At 40.9% G+C, this 23,033-nt stretch overlaps 1 protein-coding gene across 10 annotated transcripts in view; it reads right to left on the bottom strand.

The window, feature by feature from the left end:
• FRYL (FRY like transcription coactivator) overlaps positions 1 to 23,033 on the bottom strand; it is a 505,173-nt gene that overhangs the window by 229,350 nt on the left and 252,790 nt on the right. For all 10 annotated transcript variants that reach the window (XM_040334951.1, XM_040334921.1, XM_040334924.1 and 7 more), the window contains one exon: positions 9,456 to 9,655. In XM_040334951.1, coding sequence (XP_040190885.1) covers positions 9,456 to 9,575 — 120 coding nt within the window. In that variant the 5' untranslated portion in view covers positions 9,576 to 9,655. The remainder of the gene's footprint in view (positions 1 to 9,455; positions 9,656 to 23,033) is intronic.

Genomic DNA, 23,033 nt, shown 5'->3' with positions numbered 1-23,033 from the left:
ATGCTCAGTTTGTGGTGTACTGCTTGAGTTTCTTTTTTTTTTCTTGGGAGAGTGCATGTGATCTGCACAGGGCCAATCAGCAATGTCCAGACAGAGGGTCATGGGTTCTGCATCTTGATAGGACAGTCAGTTCAGTATGAAAAGTCCTCCTACAATCTTTAAACAGGTACCGATAGTAGTCACTAGACTGCTGATAAGAAAAGGCACAGTATTTAGCGGTTTATTTTTACTAAAATAATTGTATTTCCATGTTTTGTGTACGGTGGGAGACCAGATATAGTGAATGCAGGGTCCTGGGTTTAGTAACACTTTAACATGTACAGTGTATGACTATCATTAATGTAAACCTATTACACTAGCCATAAGCGTCTACATTTCTCTCTTTCAGTCTCCGAAAGTAAAGTCCACAGGGAAGATGTATTAAAATCATAAAAATATTCTGCTCCCTTTGTATTTTACAGGTACCAGGATGAAGAAAAATTAATATTTCAGCAGAGAAAAATTAAATATGTACTTAAGTGTCATGTGTTGTAACAAATAAAACAATGCTTTAGAAACCTCCTGATATAGGTATGATACCTCAGGCCACATTCACATCTAAAAACGTGGGCAGAAGCACGCTACAAACATGACAAAACACACTTATATTGCCATTATTTCATAATAGCATCTCAAACAGTCCTGCATTTTGTTGCGCCAAAACATAATAAACTGTGGAACACAATACGTGCTTGGCTCAGAGCAAATTAAAAAAAAAAAGGAGATACATGAGCTACGTGGGCATGTTTGTCACACATAGGGAAGCACATTCAAGGGGAAAAAAACATTGTGATGTGTTGCACATGTTATGGCCCATGCACACACTCAAAAAAAATTGTACAAAAAGTACAGGATTTTGAATCGATCGTACGATAATCTGATCGTTGGTACACAGCTTTCGAAAGCGGATCACAACAATTCATGCAAATGTATCTGTAACGGTATCGGTATGATATCCCCGTCAAGCATTCCCTTCTCTCCATACAAGAACATCACAGGATCCCCCACACATGAGTCAAGACTGGATGCTGGAACCAAGACTGAGTTTAATGTTATAACACACAGCTTATATGTCATTTCCAAAACGGTTACAATGACAAATCTCCGCCCCCCCTCACACTGGGGCTTCCATACAGATGAGTAGGCAGACACGACGGAGCCGAGTCTGAAAACACATTTTCTTTAGATAATGACATCAGTGGAGTTGAGTACTAGTTGTACTAAATACATTAACTAGACAACTCGACCCCGCATATAGAGAGATAATTACCACAATGAAGCAATCAGAATAATTAACACAAGCCACATAAACACAGATCTCCTTCACACAACACAATAGATCAATTAACCTTTAGAAATAGTGAGGGGACATTAGCACTTCAATAACCGGATGGTAATCACAATGGCAAGCAGGGAGAGCATTAGACTGAAGCATATAGGCAAATGTATCACAGTATCCGATGGGACAAAACACGAAAAAAAATTCTGATACAATACGGGGAAATTCAGCTTTAATTTTCAGCCACAAATATCTTAATGAAGCTAAATCAGGAACATTAAACATTCAGTTGTTGTAGCTTTTAAAATTCAGGAAATGCGAGTCCAGATATAATTTTCCTAGCAAGGTTTACAAAGTAATAAAAATCGAATTCCTCGTTGTCCAATTCATGCTAAAACTTTATTATTTGTTTTCGTTTTGAATAGAATTGCCTCAGATTTTTATTTATATTTTTACTTTTTGGGGGGTTTCTTGCTTATTTGGAATATGAATTGAGCAAAAAATCTCTCTACTTCCTGTCTATTTCACCAATGCCAAGCAATACAGGAAGGGGAAAATCCCACCCACAAGGAACAGGCAGCAATCAACATATCTAATACAGTGCCTTGAAAAAGTATTCATACCCCTTGAAATTTTCCATCTTTTTTCATGCTACAACCAAAAACGTAAATGTATTTAATTGGGATTTTATGTGATAGACCAACACAAAGTGGCACATATTTGTGAAGTGGAAGGAAAATGATAAATGGTTTTCATTTGTTTCTACAAATAAATATATCTGAAAAGTGTGGATTGCATTTGTATTCAGCCCTCTTTACTCTGATACCCCTAACTAAAATATAGTGGAACCAATTGCCCTCAGAAATCACCTAATTAGTAAATAGAGTCCATCTGTGTGCAATTTAAACTTAGACTACATACAGCTGTGCTGTGAAGCCCTCAGAGGTTTGTTAGCGAACCTTAGTGAACTAATAACATCATAAGGCTGGGTTCACACTACTACACTACTTTGATCCTACTTTGCTCTGCTACATTGGTCCTACATTTATCCTACATTGGTCCTACATCCATCCTACTTTCATGAACAGGATACTACTTTGGTCCGACTTCTATGATATTCAATGGGCCTGAAGTAGGATCAATGTAGGACCAAAAGTAGTACAGGGAGCATTTTCAAAGTCGGACCGACTTGTGTAGGACGCTACAAGACGCTCTCATAGGGAAACATTGAACACAGAGCAAAGTAGGATGGAAGTAGTGTAGTAGTGTGAACCCAGCCTAAAGGCCAAGGAACACACCACACAGGTCAGGGATAAAGCTGTGGAGAAGTTTAAAGCAGGGTTGGGTTGTAAAAAAAAAATTCACATATTTATTTGTAACCAATTTGGAAAACCATTTATCATTTTTCTTCCACTTCACAATCATGTGCCACTTGTGTTGGTCTATCACATAAAACCCCAATAAAATACATTTACGTTTTTGGATGTAAACTGACAAAATGTGGAGAATTTCAAGGGGTATACAGTGAAGAACATTTAGAACTTCTCTCATGATTTTATTGATGCCTGGGTTTGATAAGAAAGATTTACCCTCACTTTCCGTCTAGGTCAAAGGTGTCAACACAAAGCCCGGAAGCCGAATCCGGCCCTTCAGGCCATTTTATGTGGCCCTCGCACCTCTCCTGCAGCTGCAGGCGATCTCCAGCCCTGCTCTGGTCCTCCTCCAGACTCTTACTTTCTGCTTTCAAGCAATGCATCCAGCTTCTTCCCCAGCAGCAGCATAAGGAAAGGGGGGTGCACTGTGATGTAGGGGAGAGTGGGGGACTCAACTTCTGATGGTGGGGTGGCTCTTGACATCCAATGCAGTGTTGCCAACCATCCGTATTTTTACAGACAGTTCGTAAAAACTGGCACTTTTTACCCAGTTCGTAAATGTCTGTGGTTGCGGGAATGTGCCAGTAAAAATAGCCGAGAACGGTTCGGCTTGGAACTGCGCATGGAGATTGGAGGCAGGGGGTGATGGTGGCTGCAGTGGCACCGCAGAGGGGGATGGAGGCAGGGGGTGTTGGTGGCACCGGAGAGGGGGATGGTGGCACCGCAGAGGGTGGGGATGGAGACAGGGGTTATTGGTGGCACCGCATAGGGGGATGGAGGCAGGGGGCCTGGGGGAGATTTGGAGGCAGGGGGAGATTGTGGCACCGCAGGGGGGGTGAAGGCAGGGGCTGTTGGTGGCAGAGGGGGGTGGAGGCAGGTGGTGTTGGTGGCAGAGAGGTGGAGGCAGGGGGTGATGTGACTAAATAATTTTTCCTTATTATATCGAAAATAACAAAAATATGTTTTTTTACCTTAGTATCTACCTTAAATCACATTGCTATTTGCCTAGCGTACTTGTTTGGAGCCCAAATACTGAAATTTGTACCTAAAAATGTAATTTAGTAAATTTTGTGAAATGCCAGTAAAAACATGGCTGTGCCAGTAAATTTCGGGTGTCGTGCCAGTAAATTTCAATCTGGTAGGTTGGCAACACTGATCTAATGTGAGGGGAGGGGATGTGCTGGACATCTAATCTTACAGCTACAACCGACCCTTTTGAGGGAAATCATAATGCTGATGCAGCCTATGATGAAATTGAGATTGACACCCCTGGTCTAGGTGATAGGTGTCAGACAGAACAGGAAATGAGTGGAAATCTCTTCTATAGATATTAAAAACCTAACCATAACAAACTCAACAAAACACACATTTAAAAAATTCTAAACTTTCTGCATTTTTTACAAAACGAATGAATAACAAAGGTTGGACTGAAATTGAATTTTAAATACATTATGATTTTTTGCAATATGAATGAGATTACATTCTTGTATATTAAGTATCTGGCACACAAACCAAATAAATTTAGCTAAATACAGGTCAGCCTAAGGGGTTCTGTTAGACCGTTATGGCCCGTACACACGATCCGAATATCGGACGAAAACGATCGTCCGATGAAGGATCGTACGATTTTCGGATCGTGTGTACACTACTTTCGAGAGCCGATCACGACAGTTCATCCGATATTATTCGATCGGACAAGCACGAAAATTTTCCTTGTACAATGTCAGATCGTACGATTTTCGTTTAGTCAGTACAGTTGTCGTCCGAAAATACAATACAAATACATTACAACACATGACATCACTTCCGATTATTTTTTTCGGTCGTACGAGAATTTGTGACTTTAATAACCTATTTCATTTTACTTGCGACTATTAAGCGAAAAAAGTCTTACGATCAGTCATACGATATTCGGATCGTGTGTATGGGCCATTAACCATACTTCTGCAAGAGAACTGAATGTTAAAAAGCAGGTCTGTTATTAGTATATATTAGTAGACTGCATAACAAGATGAAGCAGGAAAACTAATACATTAACACCATGCAGGTTTTTTTTTATTCTGATTGACTGCTGATTGAGTGATTACAATTTTGGGATGTTGGATATTACATATAATTAAGTGCCCTCACTGCCAGTTAGACTGTATTTAATAATGTGGCAAAATGAATTAAAGCCACTTCACCTTATTGACATAAAAATTAAATTTAACAAAATGACCTACAATTAGATTTTTATTTGATATCTAGAAGATATTAGAATTTAGGATACATAAAACAAACGGAATACAGCTATGCGAAGTATAATAATGATGGTAAATTACAGCAACCTGTAACAGACACCACACTGCTCTGGTTACTGGCCCAGGAAAATCTGCTTAATTAGAAGCCCTGCCAGCTTCGGTAATGGAGAAAAAATGTAAATCCCAGAAATTAACTTTTCTTAAATGTTCCTTTTTAAGCTGGGTACACACTACAGTTTTGTATCAGAACTGCCCTGCGTCCTCTGCACACTTCCTGTGTTATCTCAAAGAGTATATTTAGGCCTCCTTGGGGTTTTTTTGGGACTACAAGTCAATTATTGACAATGCTTTGGAGATGAAGACAGTGGAATTGATTGAGTAGTCCATCAAAAAGAAAACTCAGTAGGGCTGATACCACTAAGTCAGCCCACAACAGGAAATTAAGAAAGGTGTCCATACCTGGCAGAACAACATGATTTTTATTTTGCACTTGCAGGGTCTTTAAAAAGGGAAAAAATAAAGAGAAATGTACATGTATTAAAGATATGTACTGCATATATTTTTTCTGACTTTGAAATATTCTTCAGCAGGTTATATTAAGGACCCTGACACATTAGTAAGTCCTGCCATTGATAGGATCGCTAAAAAGAACACTCATCTGCTATTATGGCATTGCCGCCTAGCTGTATGAATCAGTTAAGCGTTGCTTAGCGACTGATGGCGAGCGAGATTCCTTAGCATTTCAGCCAGAAAGTGTCATAGTTGTAGACGGGCAAGTTTTTTTTCTAGTTGCTGCTGAGTTAGCACCAGTGGTAAGATTACTAATAGACCAAAGGATTTCTAAAGATTTTAACTAGAGGCCATGTGAAGCCCACCAGGCCACACAGTGAAGATGAAGGAAAAGCCACATTGTAGGCAACAATACAAGTAAACTAGATGTGTACCACTCACCATTACAAACACGAGACGGAGCTCAGGCTCTCACACATTGTACTAGATTGCCCTTACCTATGCCACAATTGACTGTAAAATCATAGAAGTGGGTCTTGGTGCTCCTAGTGGGCGCCCAATACAACAATCCAAGAAAACAAAATCCAAGGCAATCATGGCATGTGACTCTTCTTTATTTAATCATAAATTCCAAAAGCTAAATATAATTAAAAACGCATTGAGCAGACGATTGTTTCTTGTGCATTTGGCTGGTTGTGTTTGAATTGTTTTTAGCCTTTGGAATTAGTGATTAAATAAAGAAAATCGACATGCCGTGAGCACCTTGGATGTTTTATTGGACTGTTGTAGACAATAACGTACTTTAATGTCCTAACTAAAGCGTTAGGGGGCAGAAGAAAAAAAGAAAAGTGCAATAAAAGTGCACTTATCCTGAAAATAATAAAATTATCATAGTAAATTTTCTCTACATGTAGCCATACATAGCTCAATCGTGTCCTTGATCCAACAGTCCAGTGCAACACTTGGGCCATTCAAGGGTAATCGTACGCATTTGCCAGTGAGCCTAGCCAATAGAATGCTAGGGTTCATCACTAGAGGGGTCACCAGCAGGAGGTCTTGATTTGGCTATATAGATCCTTAGACCGAATTTAGAATACTCTGTCCAGTTCTCGAGACCTCACATACATATAGTGATTGATAAAGATAGAACAAGCCCAGAGACAGACAACAATGGTGGAAGGGCTGAGGGAACAGATCACAAGAGACTGCCGGAACTTGTACAGTCTGGATGAAAGAACGGAAAGGGAGGACATGAATGAAACCTCTATATACATGAAGAGTGTGAATAAGATTCACAAGGGCAGTATTTTCACTGTGAAGCAAAGATCAAGAACACAGGGACATGACCTCAAATTAGCAAGAGGAAAGTTCAAAAGTAATCTTTGAAAGTACTATTTAACCGAAAGACTAGTAGTTGATGCTTGGAATTGACTTCCAGCAGGGTTAGCGAGTCAGTCAACAGTAAGTGGATTCAAACATGCCAGGGAAAATCATGGAATTACACTCAGACAAAAAAAAAAAAAACGTGGCAGATTCGATAGACAACTTGGCACTTGGCCTTGTTCTTCTGTCACTCCTCTATGTTTCTGGGAGTAGAAGCATTACGTGCACATGTGCAGATTTTATCTATCCGGTGATTCACAGAATACACGGATACAAAAAAGATAGGCAAATGTCTCCCCACCAGCCGTTCTTAGGTAGAAATCTGCTCATCTATGGCCAGACTTACATTCCTCAATGCAATAAACACATTTCTACATTGAGAGGCATATTCAACGAGGCAGAGCAAATTACAACAATAACGTTCAAAGTGCAATAACCCATTACAGCAAGCCTTGCCTTAAATAGATGAGCTACAAGGGAACATTTGATGGCTTGCCATTATTACTGCACTTCAAATAATATTGCTGCTCGTTGGTGCTGCCTTAAGGCTTATTCCTATACCTGTCGATATATCTTGCAAGAATGAGATACCTTTTTTTTTCTTACAAGGGACCATAAAGCAGCAATTACAGTGGTTGTGTCTTGGTAAGTCCAATGCTGGTCACACACTTTATATTACTCAAATGTTCAGTTATAAGATCAACTATGACAGAATCTAGGAGGTACAATTACATGCATTAAATGACAACTTTCTCAATTGCAAAGTTACATTGTGATACATGGATAAATACATAACTTACTAGTACACTGGAACCCACTCCTAATCTTTAATAGAGTAATATCGGCCTGTAGGGTAGACTGGAATTTATAGCATATGCATAGAGGGCCAAATGAGTAAGCCAAGGTAAAGCCACTGCCTCTCGGATGGATAATTGAGGTACATTCAGTAAATAGCCAATGGACTTGTACACAATCGATAAAATACATATATAAATAGGCTTACTAGTCATGACCAAGGAACAAAGAAAGAAAAGAGGGGATAGTAATCCTGTGTATATATGTCTTTTATAGATTGTGTACAAGATTTTCAATTCAAAAGGCAGTGGCTTCACCTTGGCTTACTCATTCCTCATACACATGCTATGAATTCCAGTCTACCCTACTGGCCGTTATTACTCTATTAAAGATTAGGAGTGGGTTCCAGTGTACTATCTACCCTACTGGCGTATATTACTCTATTAAAAGATTAGTAGTGTGTTCCAGTGTACTGGTATGTTATATTATGTGTTTTTTTTTCTTTTTTTTAAAGTGTATTTTGTGCGTGTACTCGAGAGAGGAGCCGGACTGCAGGAGTTGGGAGTAGGCAGGCCTCCCCCAGAGGCAATCTGCCACCTTTCTCCATGCCCCGGGTGGCATGGTGTCCTCCCACACAGCCCGCCCTACCTGCTCCGCTTTGAAGCCCAACGGGGCAGAGGGACTCCCTATAAGGGAGTGAGAGAATCTAGCCCGCTCAACCAGCCCTGTTAGTCCTTCGTCTCTCTTTTTAGAGACCGCGTGGTCAAAGTGCGTGCGTGTTAACCCCAATTTCGAGTGCGTGTAAGTGTGGTGGTTTTTGTGGGAGGGGAGTGGGTGTACTAAGCGTAGGCTTACCTCGCATAGCACACCCACCGGGAGCCGGGCTGAGACCACCAAACTCATTTCACATGTAGCCGAGACCGGGATCCGAACCCCTAGCTGCAGAGGTGAATGGCTTGCCAATCGCGTTGAGCCACCGCAGCTCCCGTATATATTATATGTTTATCCATGTATCACAATGTATCTTTGCAAATGAGACATTTGTCACTTAATGCATGTAATTGTACCTCCTAGATTCTGTCACATGTTTTCCTGAAGAAGGATTCCCGAAACGCATCAGGCCCACGTGTGAACTTTAAATCGAATCTTTGCATCTTGTAAACCCCTATGTGGAGAGTATTTTTTTTATGTTGTATAACAGATTTCTAATTGTACATAATGAAGTTGTTTTTATGGCACTCAGTTCCTCTTCTATATGCCCACACAGTCTATAACTACACATTCTGCTCATAGTTGTACATGGATTTTCTAGGATGTTGACATATAAACACACACAGTCCGGGCTTCTCTCCTGCTATAGATCAGTTATTAGATTATTTTATGCAGTAACCCACACTCATTAACATAAGGTTTTTATGTATGTAAAAGACAGATCATCTCACAAAGATTCTGTGGCCCACTAGTACACAAGATGAACATTCTGTCTGCAACACAATGAATAGGTGAACATTCTGTCTACAGAACTCAATGCACGATGAATACATAGACATTGCTGCTAACAGGAGCTGCCCGTTAATCAAATACAATGACATTATTTAACAATGTACTTCCAAGAACAAGTTAAAAAGAAAACAAATGATTGAAAAGCAGTATAAAAGCCTGGTGGCTTCAAGTGATATACAGCGGTCACTAAGCTTTATTGTTCGGCTACAGGCAATGCGGCACAGAAATTTCTAGGGTTATAGACAAGGTTACCTTTTAGCTGTTCTTCAGGAGATAAAGCGTGCAACGACTAGATAATTATGCTAGGATGACAACATCAGAAAAAAAACTCACCAAGGGCTCAGCCATTACAACTTCTATTTTTTTCTCTGCTTGTACAGCAAATTCTGCAACGAGGTTCTTGATGACATATTCTCCAGGCTTGACATCGGGGTCAATAGTAATATTTGACATTGTGACGCTTCTCCTTTCCAAGGTGCAGTGGTGGATGGGAGGGACCCGTTTTTTATTTACAGTGCTGGCTGGGGCAGAAGCTGTGGAGAAACAAAAACATAGGTAAGCATCACAGACCAGTCCAGATAGCATTTCTATGGTAGGAGTCAGATGTGTCATGACCTTTGCAGTGATTTAGCAGCAGCACCATTTTATTCTCCAGGGTTTACAGAAATATAAAATGTTTCAGCATCTTTTATTGTAGCCTAAAAGAGTTTTCCATTTTTAATAAATAAATAAAAAAACTCCTTTATACCAGCAGTTAAGCACACCTGTGATGACCCCATATTACATATATGGGTACAAACTATTGTGAGAACTTGGCTTGATAGCAAATTCTAGCTACTGTTCCAATTATTTCAACCCTTCCCACAAACTTTGTGCCCTTTCTACCAAGATCTTTAGGTACATGCACAAGTCTGTCCCACCCCGGTACAAGAACCCTCCAGCAGATTGCAGGGGAAAACCAACTGATTTATGTGTCTAAATAATACCAACATGTACTAAGTGTACATTTAATGGCTTTGTAGCAACAGGAAGGTGGATAGAAAAAATTGGAATACCGTATATACTCGAGCATAAGCCGAGTTTTTCAGCACATTTTTTTGTGTTGAAAATGCCCCCCTCGGCTTATACTCGAGTCATCTTTTTGTGCCTGATCTCCCGGAATTTGGGGACCCGGTACTGACCGACCGTAGGTCCCCTGGACCCCAAACTTGACACACATGCCTCTTCCTCTACAAGTGTGCAAAGTTTCTTGTCCGGGGGGACCTTCGGCCATGGAGCTCCAATTTAATGTTAAATGATAATTTCTCTGGCAACTTTGGGGACCGGTAACGGCCGGTCGTAGGTCCCCTGGACCCGGAATTTGGCACACATGTAGCTCTATTTCTCATCTACAAGAGTGCAAAGTTTGTTGTCTAGGAGACCTACGGCTGGGGAGCACTGATTTTTCAAAGCCGGGCACCCCTTCCATAGACTCCCATGTTAAACGTCAGTCTAGTCATGGGCACAGTGAGGCATGGGCATAGACACAGTGAGGCACAGTGAGGCATGCAGATGGACACCCTAGGCTTATACTCGAGTATATACGGTTTTCCAGTTTTTTTTGTGGTAAAATTAGGTGCATCGGCTTATATTCGGGTCGGCTTATAATCTAGTATATACTGTAGGTCAAATGATTCCCAGCTGTCACTTATTTTAAAAGCAGTAAAAAAAAAAAAAAAAGCCATAATATTCAAAGTTCATTTAATTAAAAGTTCAGAATATTCTTAGGGTGGCCATAGACAAGCTGATCTGTCCATCTTTCTCCATAACCCCATGCCCCAGAGATCTGATGAAATTCTCTTGCCAACCCTGAGGGACAAAATGATGATCAGATATGCAGAGATTTTAAACACTGTTGGAACATGCATGCAATAAGAAACATTGGTTCCATCATTCTTTAGGCTGCATTCACACCTGAGCGTTTTGTCGCCTGAAGCGCGACGCTCCAAAACGCTAGAGGGGAAAAAATACATTATTCCCTATGGAGATGGTTCACATCTCCACTCCAAAACGACTGACGCCGAACGCCTGAAGCTCAAACAAGTTCCAGCCCCTTTTTTGTCGCGCGAATCGGGCAGGTTGGGCATTTTTGAGCGTTTCTATTTCCAATAGAAAGTAATGGAAACGCTCGATTCAAGCGACTAGCGTGACAACGAGCGTTTGCTACGGGCGTTTTGTCGCTTTAATCAATAGAACATTTCACCCAGGCAGAAAATAAAAAAAATCTACCATCATAGCAACAAGTGATGAAAAGATAATCAAAAAAAAAAAACGTCGAAGTACAAAAATTTCGGACGGCGCTGTACGCAAACAAGCATTAATACGCGCGACAAAACACCGGAAAAAACGACCGAACGACCTACGCTCAGGTGTGAATGCAGCCTTAGTCTCAATCATCATAACTGATGCATATCTTGTTGCCAACTTTTATTGGGTCACATATCGCAACCAGTTTACTCCGAGAAATCATCTCATTTATGCTGCCTGGCTTCCGTATTTTTCGCACCATGTGAATAACCAGCTGACTCCCCATGCACTAACTACAGAAAATAAAGTGGCTGGTAAGACCAGCAAGGGCCATTAGATGAATACATACTGACCACAGGACGTCATGTTTCTTTCATCTCAAGAAATATAACAAAAAGAAAAAACCGTAAGCAGACAATAATGGAGGTGATGCCCCAGGCAGCCAAAGTCCACGTGTCCTTTTTATCCAATAGGTCAGAAAATAAAAGTTCACATCTGCTAAGCTGCTATAAGTAAAACATTGCACAGATTTTATAAATTGGTTGCAAGAGAGGATACCAAGGAGTGACAAATGACAACAGTAGGGAATTCATGTTATAGACCCCTGCTGGCTCAATACTGATCTCCTAAGGGTAGGAAAGTACTACTAATCACCCGGCAATGTCTGTGCAATAGTTTGAAAACAACTGGCCATAGAGACAACATACACATGCATACTGTATATAGCATACAAGTTAGGGGTTCAACTTGTATTTGCTTTGTGCATGCTTCAGATCAATCACACATTTATGGAAAGGGCTGTAGGAATGCCGATGGCTGGAAACTATAGACAATCAGAGGGAAGAAATGTCATCAGCACACCAAGGTTTCCTCAAAAGGGTCCAAAGCTTTATTCACATGGTCACACGGTACATTTACGGCAACGTTTCGGAGGCACGCAGGGCCCCTTCCTCAGGCAAGTGACACTTGCCTGAGGAAGGGGCCCTGTGTGGCTCCGAAACATTGCCATATGTGTACCGGGTGACCATGTGTATAAAGCTTTGGAACCTTTTGAGGAAACCTTGGTGTGCTGATGACATTTCTTCACTCTGATTGTCTACGGTTTCCAGACAGTGGGCAATAGAGCACCCAGCATTACTACAGCCATTTCCATAAATGTGTGTGTGGGGAATATTGCATTTGGACTTGTTTCAGGTCAGTGACTCAAAGTTTTGAAGCCAGAGTTAGCTGGGCAACAAGCCTTTTCTGAGTGAGGTCAGCAATGGCAAGTTCTGTATTACTCCCCTGTGTGTATTCAAAAATATTCAACCTAAAATTACAACTTAGTAAAAATAAGGGTTTACTTTTAAAATGGAGTTCTAGGTACCATATATGCCTGACTTTTTATAGAGAGATTTTTTCACAAAGTAAATCTGGTCATACACTACTCGAGTGTTGTTCAATTTTTTCTGAATCTGCCAAAATTCGATCTATGGATGTTTTTTGTTGAAGGATCCAATCAGATGGTAACACCGTTCAGGCATTCAGCTGCCACTGAAGTAGTGGCTTCTGGTACAAAACATGGAAACTGACATTCCTCTGTCCACAATGCTAGGCGCAGAATAAATGTATTTCTCTTGCTCAGCTGGTGGGAAATTTGAATCGTGTATGAGAAGCTTTAAATGGCCAAGTGATAAGTCTCAGATGGAAGCTGTCGCACTCCAATTTCTGAGCTGCATACTAGTAAAGAGAGAGAGGATGGCTTCCATCTAACACTTCCGCACAGGTGTTTTGCTATGTAGACTCCTTTTGAAAAAGAATTCTTAAAAAAGGTTATTAATAATGATATAGATGACACATGGAAAGGCATTCAACTGACCTTCCGTCACTACACTTATAACGGAGTGGACAGTGGAAAACCAAAAATGAAAATTGTTGCAACAAATTCACAGCTAATGCTCCATGAAGCGAGTGCCAGCAAGACTGGCCAGGGTAAACAGACCCTCAGTGAGTGGCACAACAGCTGTTCCAGTGTTCTTGGAAGAGATTACAGGAGGGCTGGGCACATAAAAAGATATCAACATTCCTTCTCTCGGGATTGGCATGGCAATGTAGAGAATCCAGAGTAAAACTGTACGAGGCTACTGCTAGCTATTCCGCATATTCCAGAATTATTTGCATTTCTAATGGTTAAAAGAAAACCATGGAGAATGAGCACATTGAATGATGAAAATATGCAGGCTGAATCACACAATTCTTCCACGGTAGGGTTTCCAGCATGCTGGAAAAATTCTAAAACCAAGATGCCAACAATTCATGTATCAAGACTAAAAACAATGCTTTCTACACACTGAGTGAAACGACATAAATCCACCACAATGCTTTACAAACATAATGTAGAAAGAAAGAAATTGATTTATTTCATTAGTATAGAGGATTGGTCTGATTAATAAATACTGATTGTTTACATATTCGGCTTAATAGTTTATTTTAATAAATTAGGGGGGGGGGGGCTTGCTCATCATTTGTTACACCTCCTTTCAGTCAGGACTTGCATTCTGTGTCATATAACATGGATTTCATTAACATACTTCCCCCTTACTGAATGTCATCCCAAAATTTACAACCGGAAACATACTTTAGATACTGACTTGGGAGTAATTCATAAGATGCCAATATAACATTATCATAAGCAAGCAATCAATACCGCCCTCGATAAGGGAACTAATAGAGGTCTGGATCCACATTGAGACTAGTCTTTGATATTCAGTTACAGACCTGCGGCATCTGAATTGTAATTAATACAACTATAGTATAACAAGACATCAGAGGTAGAGGTGGGATGCTATAATATGAAGATTATTGATACTGTGTAATAGGGGGACCGAAAGATATTCCATGCCGTCTCTAGGGGGGGGGGGGGGGTCACCTGGTATCAGCATCTGGAAATCAACCCATATTTACTCTTTAATGTTTGGCCTAGCTGTCTATATCCAACATAAAACTGTAACCTCCCGAACAAGTTACAATTGTTCATGAAACGCGAAGAGAGTAGCTGCACTTCTAATAAATGATTATGTAATAAATTAAGCTGGTTAAATATCATATGGATAGTATTCAGCATATGACAGAAGAAGACCATCTAATACATGAGACATAGTAGAGGCGATGATCCGAGACTTCAGACACGCAATAGAGGTGGTTGAAAACTGAAGACACACTGCAGGAGACAAAGAGTGGGGACAAATGACATGAGATTGCTAGGGATATTTGTCATTATAGTCTGATGTGATTCCACTACAGACTGCTGGGGTCTGCAAAAGGCAGAAAGTTCAGAAAGTTCCAAAGAGCTGCACATGACCCTCAGGCTTCAGGCTGTATAACCGGGATATAAACAGGGGGATTTAAACAGACTAAATAGCCATATGATTTATATATTTGTGTGGCTCTGACAAACCCTGAGGGCACAACAGCGTCAAACGTACTTATGTAGATTAAATAAAATGGGCAGCACTTCTACCTCCAGGCTTTGACTCTTCTTTCCTTGAACCATAATTTTTCATTTGCCCACTTGGTTACTGGATGCTACCCTGGCCTGGTGAGGGCAGTAGACCTGAACATCTATCTCTATCCCACCTTCCTTTAGTCTTTTTGATGTAGGTTACTTGTTTGTTTTTTTTTTTGCTTAATTTGCACCTCAGATTCGCTGGATTGACTGTTGTAAGGGCTTTCAAAGCCCAGAAGTCTACTGTGTATTGCTCTAATTTGGAAGGCTTGAGGCACTGGTCTTTAACTTTGTTGTGTGCAATCAGTCAATTTTTGTTGTTGTATATAAGCGTATCGCTATGTTACGATATACCGTACATTGTACTTGAAGTGGGTGCGAATCCCACTCTGTATTGTAATTGTACCAACTTTGTCAATGTTGTTTTATCTGCCCCTTAATAAGAAGGTTGAACGAGAAAATTGGCAGCACTTTGCTGAGCGAACCGAGTTCTCGAAAAGCTCTCCATTTATGGCTGAATTTGAACGGTAAATTGCTTCAGACCTGTTTGTCCAATTGCGAATACAGAACACCGCCTATTCCCACAACTCTCCTCTCTGTCAACAAGGTAAAGAAAAAATAATCCTGGGACATGTTCTAGAGAGGGGGTAGGAGGTCATAGATTACATTTAAAAAAAATCATGGTTCATTAAACAGGAAGTACTGAGTGCTTGCATAGAATTTCCATTGTGTATAACAACTTGCTCCAACGGTCACCTGCCACAAAGCATCCAGTGCTTCTGAAGTCATCCCAGAAAGGAAGTTCGGTGAAACAGACCACCTGCAAGGAGGCCACAGCGTACAATAAAACATTGTTAGCCTCAACTATTGTCTGATGGACAAATAAAACCAAGATAACACCAAACTTCAAAGAGTAAATAAGTCGGCTCTGCACGACCAAATTCTACAGGATGACAAGGAACTTCTTGAAATATTTGAGTCTTCGCAACTCGTTCCAAAAATAATATTTAGACAAGGAAAATCGACTTGAATTCAATAGCAACAATGCACGGGGATACTGCAAGCCACGGAGAACTTGAAAATCAAAAAAACACACTGTTAAACTAAAATAAAGAAATGCATCGATTGTTATGGACAACAGCTCAATTTTTACTTCTATACATCAGCCAAACATGGGTCTGGTGCAGCTGTGCATGGTAGCCAGCTTCTAACTTCAGCTTGTTCAAATAAGCTTTGACAAAAAAAATGGAAGCCGGTTTCTATGCAAAGCTGCACCAGATTTTGCGCTCTCCAGTTTTAGTAAATCAACCCCACTGTGTATTATTACTGCATTAGCAAACAAGATCAGAAGTAGGTGATCAGAGCTTCCGGCTTTGGAGGTCCTTTCAATGACGTAGTCCAATCAGATCAACCTATCAGCTTTTCAGGTGAATGTGTTCGGAAGCTCATTGCCAGTCTGTAAGCAAACACGTATCTTATTATATCCAATTTCCCTTGACTCCTTCTAGGTCCAAAATGCAACAAACAGAAAAGGCTTGCGCCCTTTTCCGTTTCTTCGGACCTAAAATTGACAGGTAAAAATATGCACACAGACATTACATGTCCTGACTATAGACCCAACATGGGTCCCATTTGAACCCGCTCACAAGCTGGAGAAAAAAATGACATCCCCTCCGTTTGGCTTTGATTCAGCATGGGGACCTGCTCATGGATCCCCTGCTGATCGGAACACGGAGGATGGCCATCTGAAAGAGGCCCAATTCATTGATTCCACAAAAGCTCACATATGTATCTGAGCCAGAAGATTGCATAGTGTGCAGATTGGGATATATTACTGCTGTGTCAAGTGATGTTTCATTATCTGGTATTCTGCAAACAGATTTCTGACCGAATTGTACTGTTTGTGCAGATAATAGATCCATGTCCGGCTAATTGAATTGTTTAGAGAGTTTCAGTATTGTCAGGCTGTCAGGAATTTTCCGGCAAGCGGAAGAGGTTTCAAATGCTTGCCTAGAATCCACCCTCAGCAATGCTGAACTGTAATCAATAATAGTGGAATAGCAAAAAGTCTAACAAAAAAAAAAAAAATGGTACCATTTTGGCAAGCAATTTAGATATTAGGAAATACCAACCATGCAATATATCCATGGAAAGTGACAGCTGCTAGTATTTATTGTCAGTCAGAGAAATATTTAATTGCCTAACTTCAGCAAAAAAAAAGCATTTCTTTGTTGTAGATACAGTGGGGGCTAATTAGAAGTTGGGGGTTTTATTGTTTTGTCCCCAATGAGGGGTTGGAAAAAGACGAATTAAAAAATATATATATATATATATATTTTTTTTCTGCTGTCGTAAATGATATCTTACATTTTAAAGTGAGAAGCGGGGGTGCTGACTTCTTACCTCTTCTCCCATGTAGCCAGCGAGTTGAGAAGCGGGGTGAGGGGCCGAAAATGACTTCTCACCAGGCGGGGCCTCTAGTAATTTGGGGGGCCCTCCACAGCTTTGCGGGGCCCTAAGCGGCTTGCATAGTGAGCCAATAGGGCGGATCGGCCCTGCCTATTAGGTATTGTAAATATCTCACAAGGCCAACTATAGGTACTGTAAATATCTCCTAAGGTACTAAGGCTTACCTACAGGTACTGTAAATATTTCCTAAGGCTTACTTATATGTACTGTAAATATTTCGTAAGGTTCTAAGGCTTACCTATATGTACTGTAAATGTTTCCTAAGGCTTACCTACAGGTACTGTAAATATCTCCCAAGGCTAACTATAGGTACTGTAAATATCTCACAAGGCTCCTAAGGCTTACCTAGTGGTACTGTAAATATCACTTAAATGTGCACCGTTTAGGAAAGATTTACTTTATATGCAGGCGATAAAGTCATTGGCATATGCGCTCTGAAGGAACGGCTACCCAAGACGTTCTTTCAGAGTCCTGTGCTGTGAACAGTGGCTCCCCTGTGCATGTGCAAGAGTGACGTCATCGCGGCTTCGGCCAGTCGCTTTGGTAGATGGGTGAGGATGCAAGCAGCCTCCAGCGATGACAGCACTTCGCTGGAAGGCTTTGTTATCAGGCAAGTGTCATACTAGCACAGCGATGCATACTTGCACATTATGCTACCTTGCAAAAACAAAACAAAAAAACTCGCCCAGCGGTTTACTACCGCTTCAAGTGGTATCTGTTCCATAATTTCTTATCCTGTTTTCACAGGGACAAAAACTGAGGACATTTTCCCAATGATGTCACAGAAGGTGATAACAATCAAAAAGAAGTTCTAAGCCTTTTCAAAACAAACGAATAGTGCTCTATATAAAAATAAAAAAGTAATATAATTGGCTGGAGTTTGGCTTTAATGAGTCAACTCTTAAAAAATCCTATTGATAAGCTGGCCAAAATTTGCTACGTGGGTGGCTCTGACAGCCCCCTCTTGTCCGACATGCTTCAACTGAAAAATCAATGGAGCCAAGTAAAAAATAGTTGGCTGAACAGTGACTGCATCCAATCAGATGAAGCGGTTCAGATACTCTGGTCACAGGGTGGGAAGGTAATAATCTGCAAAGACTCATTCACATGGGTGGACAAGGGGGGAGTAAAAACAGGCGGTTGCAAAAGCAGCAGAACAGGGTCATACACATGCCATGGATGTGAGGCTTTGTTTCGAAGCTGTGGCAACAATTATACCCCATGTGGCCTGCCTGTGACATGCCTTCTGGACAGCTATTCACCATGGATCATTTTTCAGAGGGGTGGTAGGGGCTGCCCCTAGTGTGAGCAAGTGAAACTACAGTAGAGAAAGCGCAGATCCTCTCCCCTACCAGACATGGCTGTGCTGTCTGCCAGAGCTGTGTTGATAACAGGGCTGGATGAAAAGTACTACAAACCCTTTGCCAGGTAAAACAGCTCTTCTATATGCTTTTAGCGGTTTGCCCAAGGTTCAGCTTTAAATAAGAAATGTTTTACAAAACTGAGTTTTCTAATCCAATGATGAATCTATAGAAGATTGGAGATAGTTACTAAGCTGGGAATTTGCCAGAAGAAAGAATTGTGGCTTATAACAGCAAACACGTATTACATTCTATAACTAGCCCTTAGTGGAGCTTGTACATTTAATGAACGGACAACTTGACAGCTGAACATCATTAGAAGAGCACTCCTGTTTTCCTCCTCTTTTCCCCAATCTCAATAATTACCTCCATTATGAGAAGGGTTTGGGGCAGCTGAAAAACAATGCGGTTGGAGATGCTTCCTTTTGCACCACTGTAGTGTATGTTCATAGATTTCCCACATAGCAGAGAACAAACAAACACGCCATTGTTTGATGAGAATATTGTGTGCTGTTCATTGAGCTGTCAATTTGCTATTCTGTTGGGTTTGCTATTGTGTAGAAAATAGAAGTGCCGGACCTCATTCACCACAAATGTAGTATTTTTTTACTCCTGAGATTCACTAAACAGCTCAATTCCCATTCTAAAATGGACGGGCCACCCTGATGAGACTGATGGAATATTTACCAAGGGAAATACTCGTAAAAGCCCAACAAAAGTTTGGCACAGATGGGGTTTGAGAACCATTGTATAGGCCCGTACACACGATCGGATATTCTGACAATAATTGTCCAATGGACGCGTTTTGTCAGATAATCCGACCGTCTGTACGCTCCATCGGACAATTTTTGTCGGAATTTCCAATAACAAATGTTGGCTGTGCATGCTCTCAAATGGTCCAAAAACAAATGTGTTCCGTCAGATTATCTGATCGTGTGTACACAAATCCGGAGGACTAAAATCCAAAGTACAAACACACATGCTCCGAACCAACGCTAAACATCAGACAACAATAGTTGCCCAAAGGGTGGAGGTAAAGAGCTGAAAAAACACATGGTTTGGGGTATGTTGGCTAAAAATGTTCTGCCGTCTGTATGCAGAACAAGTTCACGGACAACAATACACGGATTTGTCCGATGGAAGTCCGATCATGTGTACAAGGCTTAAGAATCTTTAAACAAATTCCCCCATAAACATAAACCAGGTGCTGATCAAGAAAAAATCTCTAACATGTCCCATCGATAGAAGTTGATCAAATTCTGATCAAAATTTGGTTGGTTCAGAAGACATTTTGCGCAGTGTATGGCCAGCTTAAAGTGGATGCAAACCCTCACATATACCCAGTGAAGTGAACAGCCTCAGATGATGCACAGAGGTGAAACAAAAAGAGGCCCCGTTTCTTAGCAGACTTAAATATCTATACTCCCATTTATTTTAATGCTGCAGTACTGATGACCATTTCAGGCCGACTTTGACCTGCTTTGCAGTGCATTTCTTTATACAAAGCGGAACTACAAGTAAAGCAGGTCAGGTCTAGCCGTGTGCTTCACTATAGAAAGGTGGGACCAATAGGGAAGGGTGTCACTGAACAATAAAAGTGATCTAGTAGAGAACGGTCAGTATATAGGTGCCAGCATGATCCATGGAACTTCTGCTTCATCTATGCCAATGTTCACATGCCATCTCCGACGTGCAGAACAAGAGCCAAACTTCAGAGTAATAATTCCGAAATAGAATTGAGTGCTGTGCAAAAGTTTTTCAGACAGACTCCATTCTATAGGTTATAATTGATGAACATCCATGTGTATTCCTTTTTTTAGATCTCTCAGTATAGTCACAAACTGGTTTTACCAGATTACAGAATATGGAGCCATGCAAGTTGGAGAGAACTATTTAATGAAAATAAATCCTTTTCTCTGAAGTCCATGGACGGACACAGCATCCTTATATTCTTGACTGTAACTCTCCCGATAGACGGAACATAACCCTACAGTCAAGAATATAAGGAAGCTGTGTCCGTCCATGGACAAAAGAGAAAATAGGAATTTTGTACTCACCGTAAAATCCTTTTCTCTACAGTCCATGGACGGACACAGCTTCCTTATATTCTTGACTGTAGGGTTATGTTCTGTCTATCAGGAGAGCTACAGTCAAGAATATAAGGATGTGGTGTCTGTCCATGGACAAAAGAGAAAAAAAGAAGATTTTAGTGGTTACATAAATACTTCATGCAGAAAAAGCTATTCCACACCTATGTAATGGTTCGATTTGTGAACTGAATGTTTTTTTGAGACACTGTAACTACCATGTAGTAAAATAATTAAAGCAGTTAGACCCCTTTCATATAGCTCCTGCCACTCCATCTCAGGAGATCCTAGACTGATCCTCTGCTTAGTTAAATCAGAACGGAAATTAATGTCACATTTATACAACATTGGTGTTCGTTCCATTTTTCCTCCATCTTGTGATCACTGGGCAGCTAGATGTAAACATGTGTCCACCTAGCCTTTATCTGCCCACACAAACTTATTGCCTTTAACTCAACAATGCTAATCAGACCCAATGTAGGTGGATGTAAACGTACACACATCTCCATACAGCCCACCACCTATAAAATGCTGTCCGGTTTTGACTTGTCTAGTCATGGGTCCAAAAGGGACTGAAAGAATGCCCATCTGAAAGTAACCAAAAAGTGTTTTTAAACCCTTTCATATACTACAAAAGTCCAAAAAACACTTTAGTGCTAGACCTAGGGCAAATCTTCCATCACACTTCTTTCCAGAATGCCCATTAAGGGTGCAGCCCTCCTCCGACCAGGAAATCTTCTGAATAAAAAGCAAACTCCTGTGTGTTTTTGCAGTCCTTTCATATACTAGCCTCAGGTGATAAACAGAGATGAAACAAATCCTTATACACAAGTTGTTACTGTTTATCTGCAGCAATCTCACCTCTACCGCGGTTTAAAGTACATCATTTACTCAGCTTCCAGGAGGCATGGATCTGATGTCACACACTGCACAGCATATAGCAGGGAGCTGAGTGTAATCTGTGACCTGAGTGTAGGTAATGGGCAAACCCCCCCCCCACACACACATTTATAGGTAAACATACACAGCTGAGGCTGTGAATCACAGACTGTGCTGGAGCTCCCGTCACTCATTGCCCTCGATCCCTTGGAGTCTGTATTAGTGGTCAGACATGACTCGTGGCAATGGCAGAGCAAGCAAGCAGCAGACAGAAATCACACCAAGTGCTTTTGATAGAGGCAAGTACACACTACAGAAGGATATTCTTTTTTTATTTTTCATGTTAGAGGGTTACACTTTCTGTGCATTCACATACGTGTGTTGTGGTAAAATGTAGGCTTTACCATGCATTACAGAAAGTACAAGCACCCAATGACATATAAACAGCGCACTGCGACACCTATGCATTTTAGCACACCATAGCACAGATGTGAACGTTGTGGTGCACAATTGGAGAAACAGGTGCATTTTTTAAATAGTTTTGTTAAACTAGACTTCCTCTAACATTTTTTTAATGGGAACATATCCAAATTAAATCGTTTTTGTAACATTTGCCTTGATCTCCTTTTTAACACTTCCAAATGTATTTCAACTGGCAAGCCTTAAATAGAAATGTTGGATTTCCAGACAACACATTTTTAGTTATTATTGCAAGGTTCACCTTATGATCATTGTTGATGTGAATTTTACATTTGTACAAGCTTCTACTTCCTCTCTTTGTTATTTTATTAAATGTAGAGATCTAAAGATTAGCCACTAGATGCTGGGAAGAATCACAGCTACGGTGTGCCACATGTAGATGGAAGCCCTGTTCCAAATTCATGAAAACCCAATAAGCGAGGAGGAGCAGAGCAGGAGAGCTGCTGATTGACAGGCAGCAGCTCACTGCTCGGGAAGCTGTGAGAACCGATCCATCGACGATGTTCGATGTCTCGGTTCTCAGTGTAGAGGTGCAAGGGGACAGATGCAGCATCCACTTAGGTAAGAAGGATACTTACTTCTCTTTTAATTTTGCTGCACATCTAACTATGGTTTCTCCATTAAATGGTTCATCTAATTCAAAACACTCCCAAACTACTCCCGACCCCTCCATTAAACCTTAAAACTAAGCCCTTCCAGTACCGAGATGTCAGCGCTGCAGCTGCTCTCATCTTCACCCATCTTGCTTTCAGGTTTGTGGACTCCGGCTCTGTGACTGGCTGGAGCCACAATGACATCACACCCGCACATGTGTTCTGGAGCCGCTGGTCACGGCACAGGGTTCTAGAGCAACAACATGGGCGGC

This window comes from Rana temporaria, chromosome 1 (assembly GCF_905171775.1).
Source record: "Rana temporaria chromosome 1, aRanTem1.1, whole genome shotgun sequence".
Classification (NCBI taxonomy): domain Eukaryota; kingdom Metazoa; phylum Chordata; class Amphibia; order Anura; family Ranidae; genus Rana; species Rana temporaria.
Note: the sequence above shows the minus strand (reverse complement) of the source record. Positions and strands in the feature narration are given on the sequence as shown.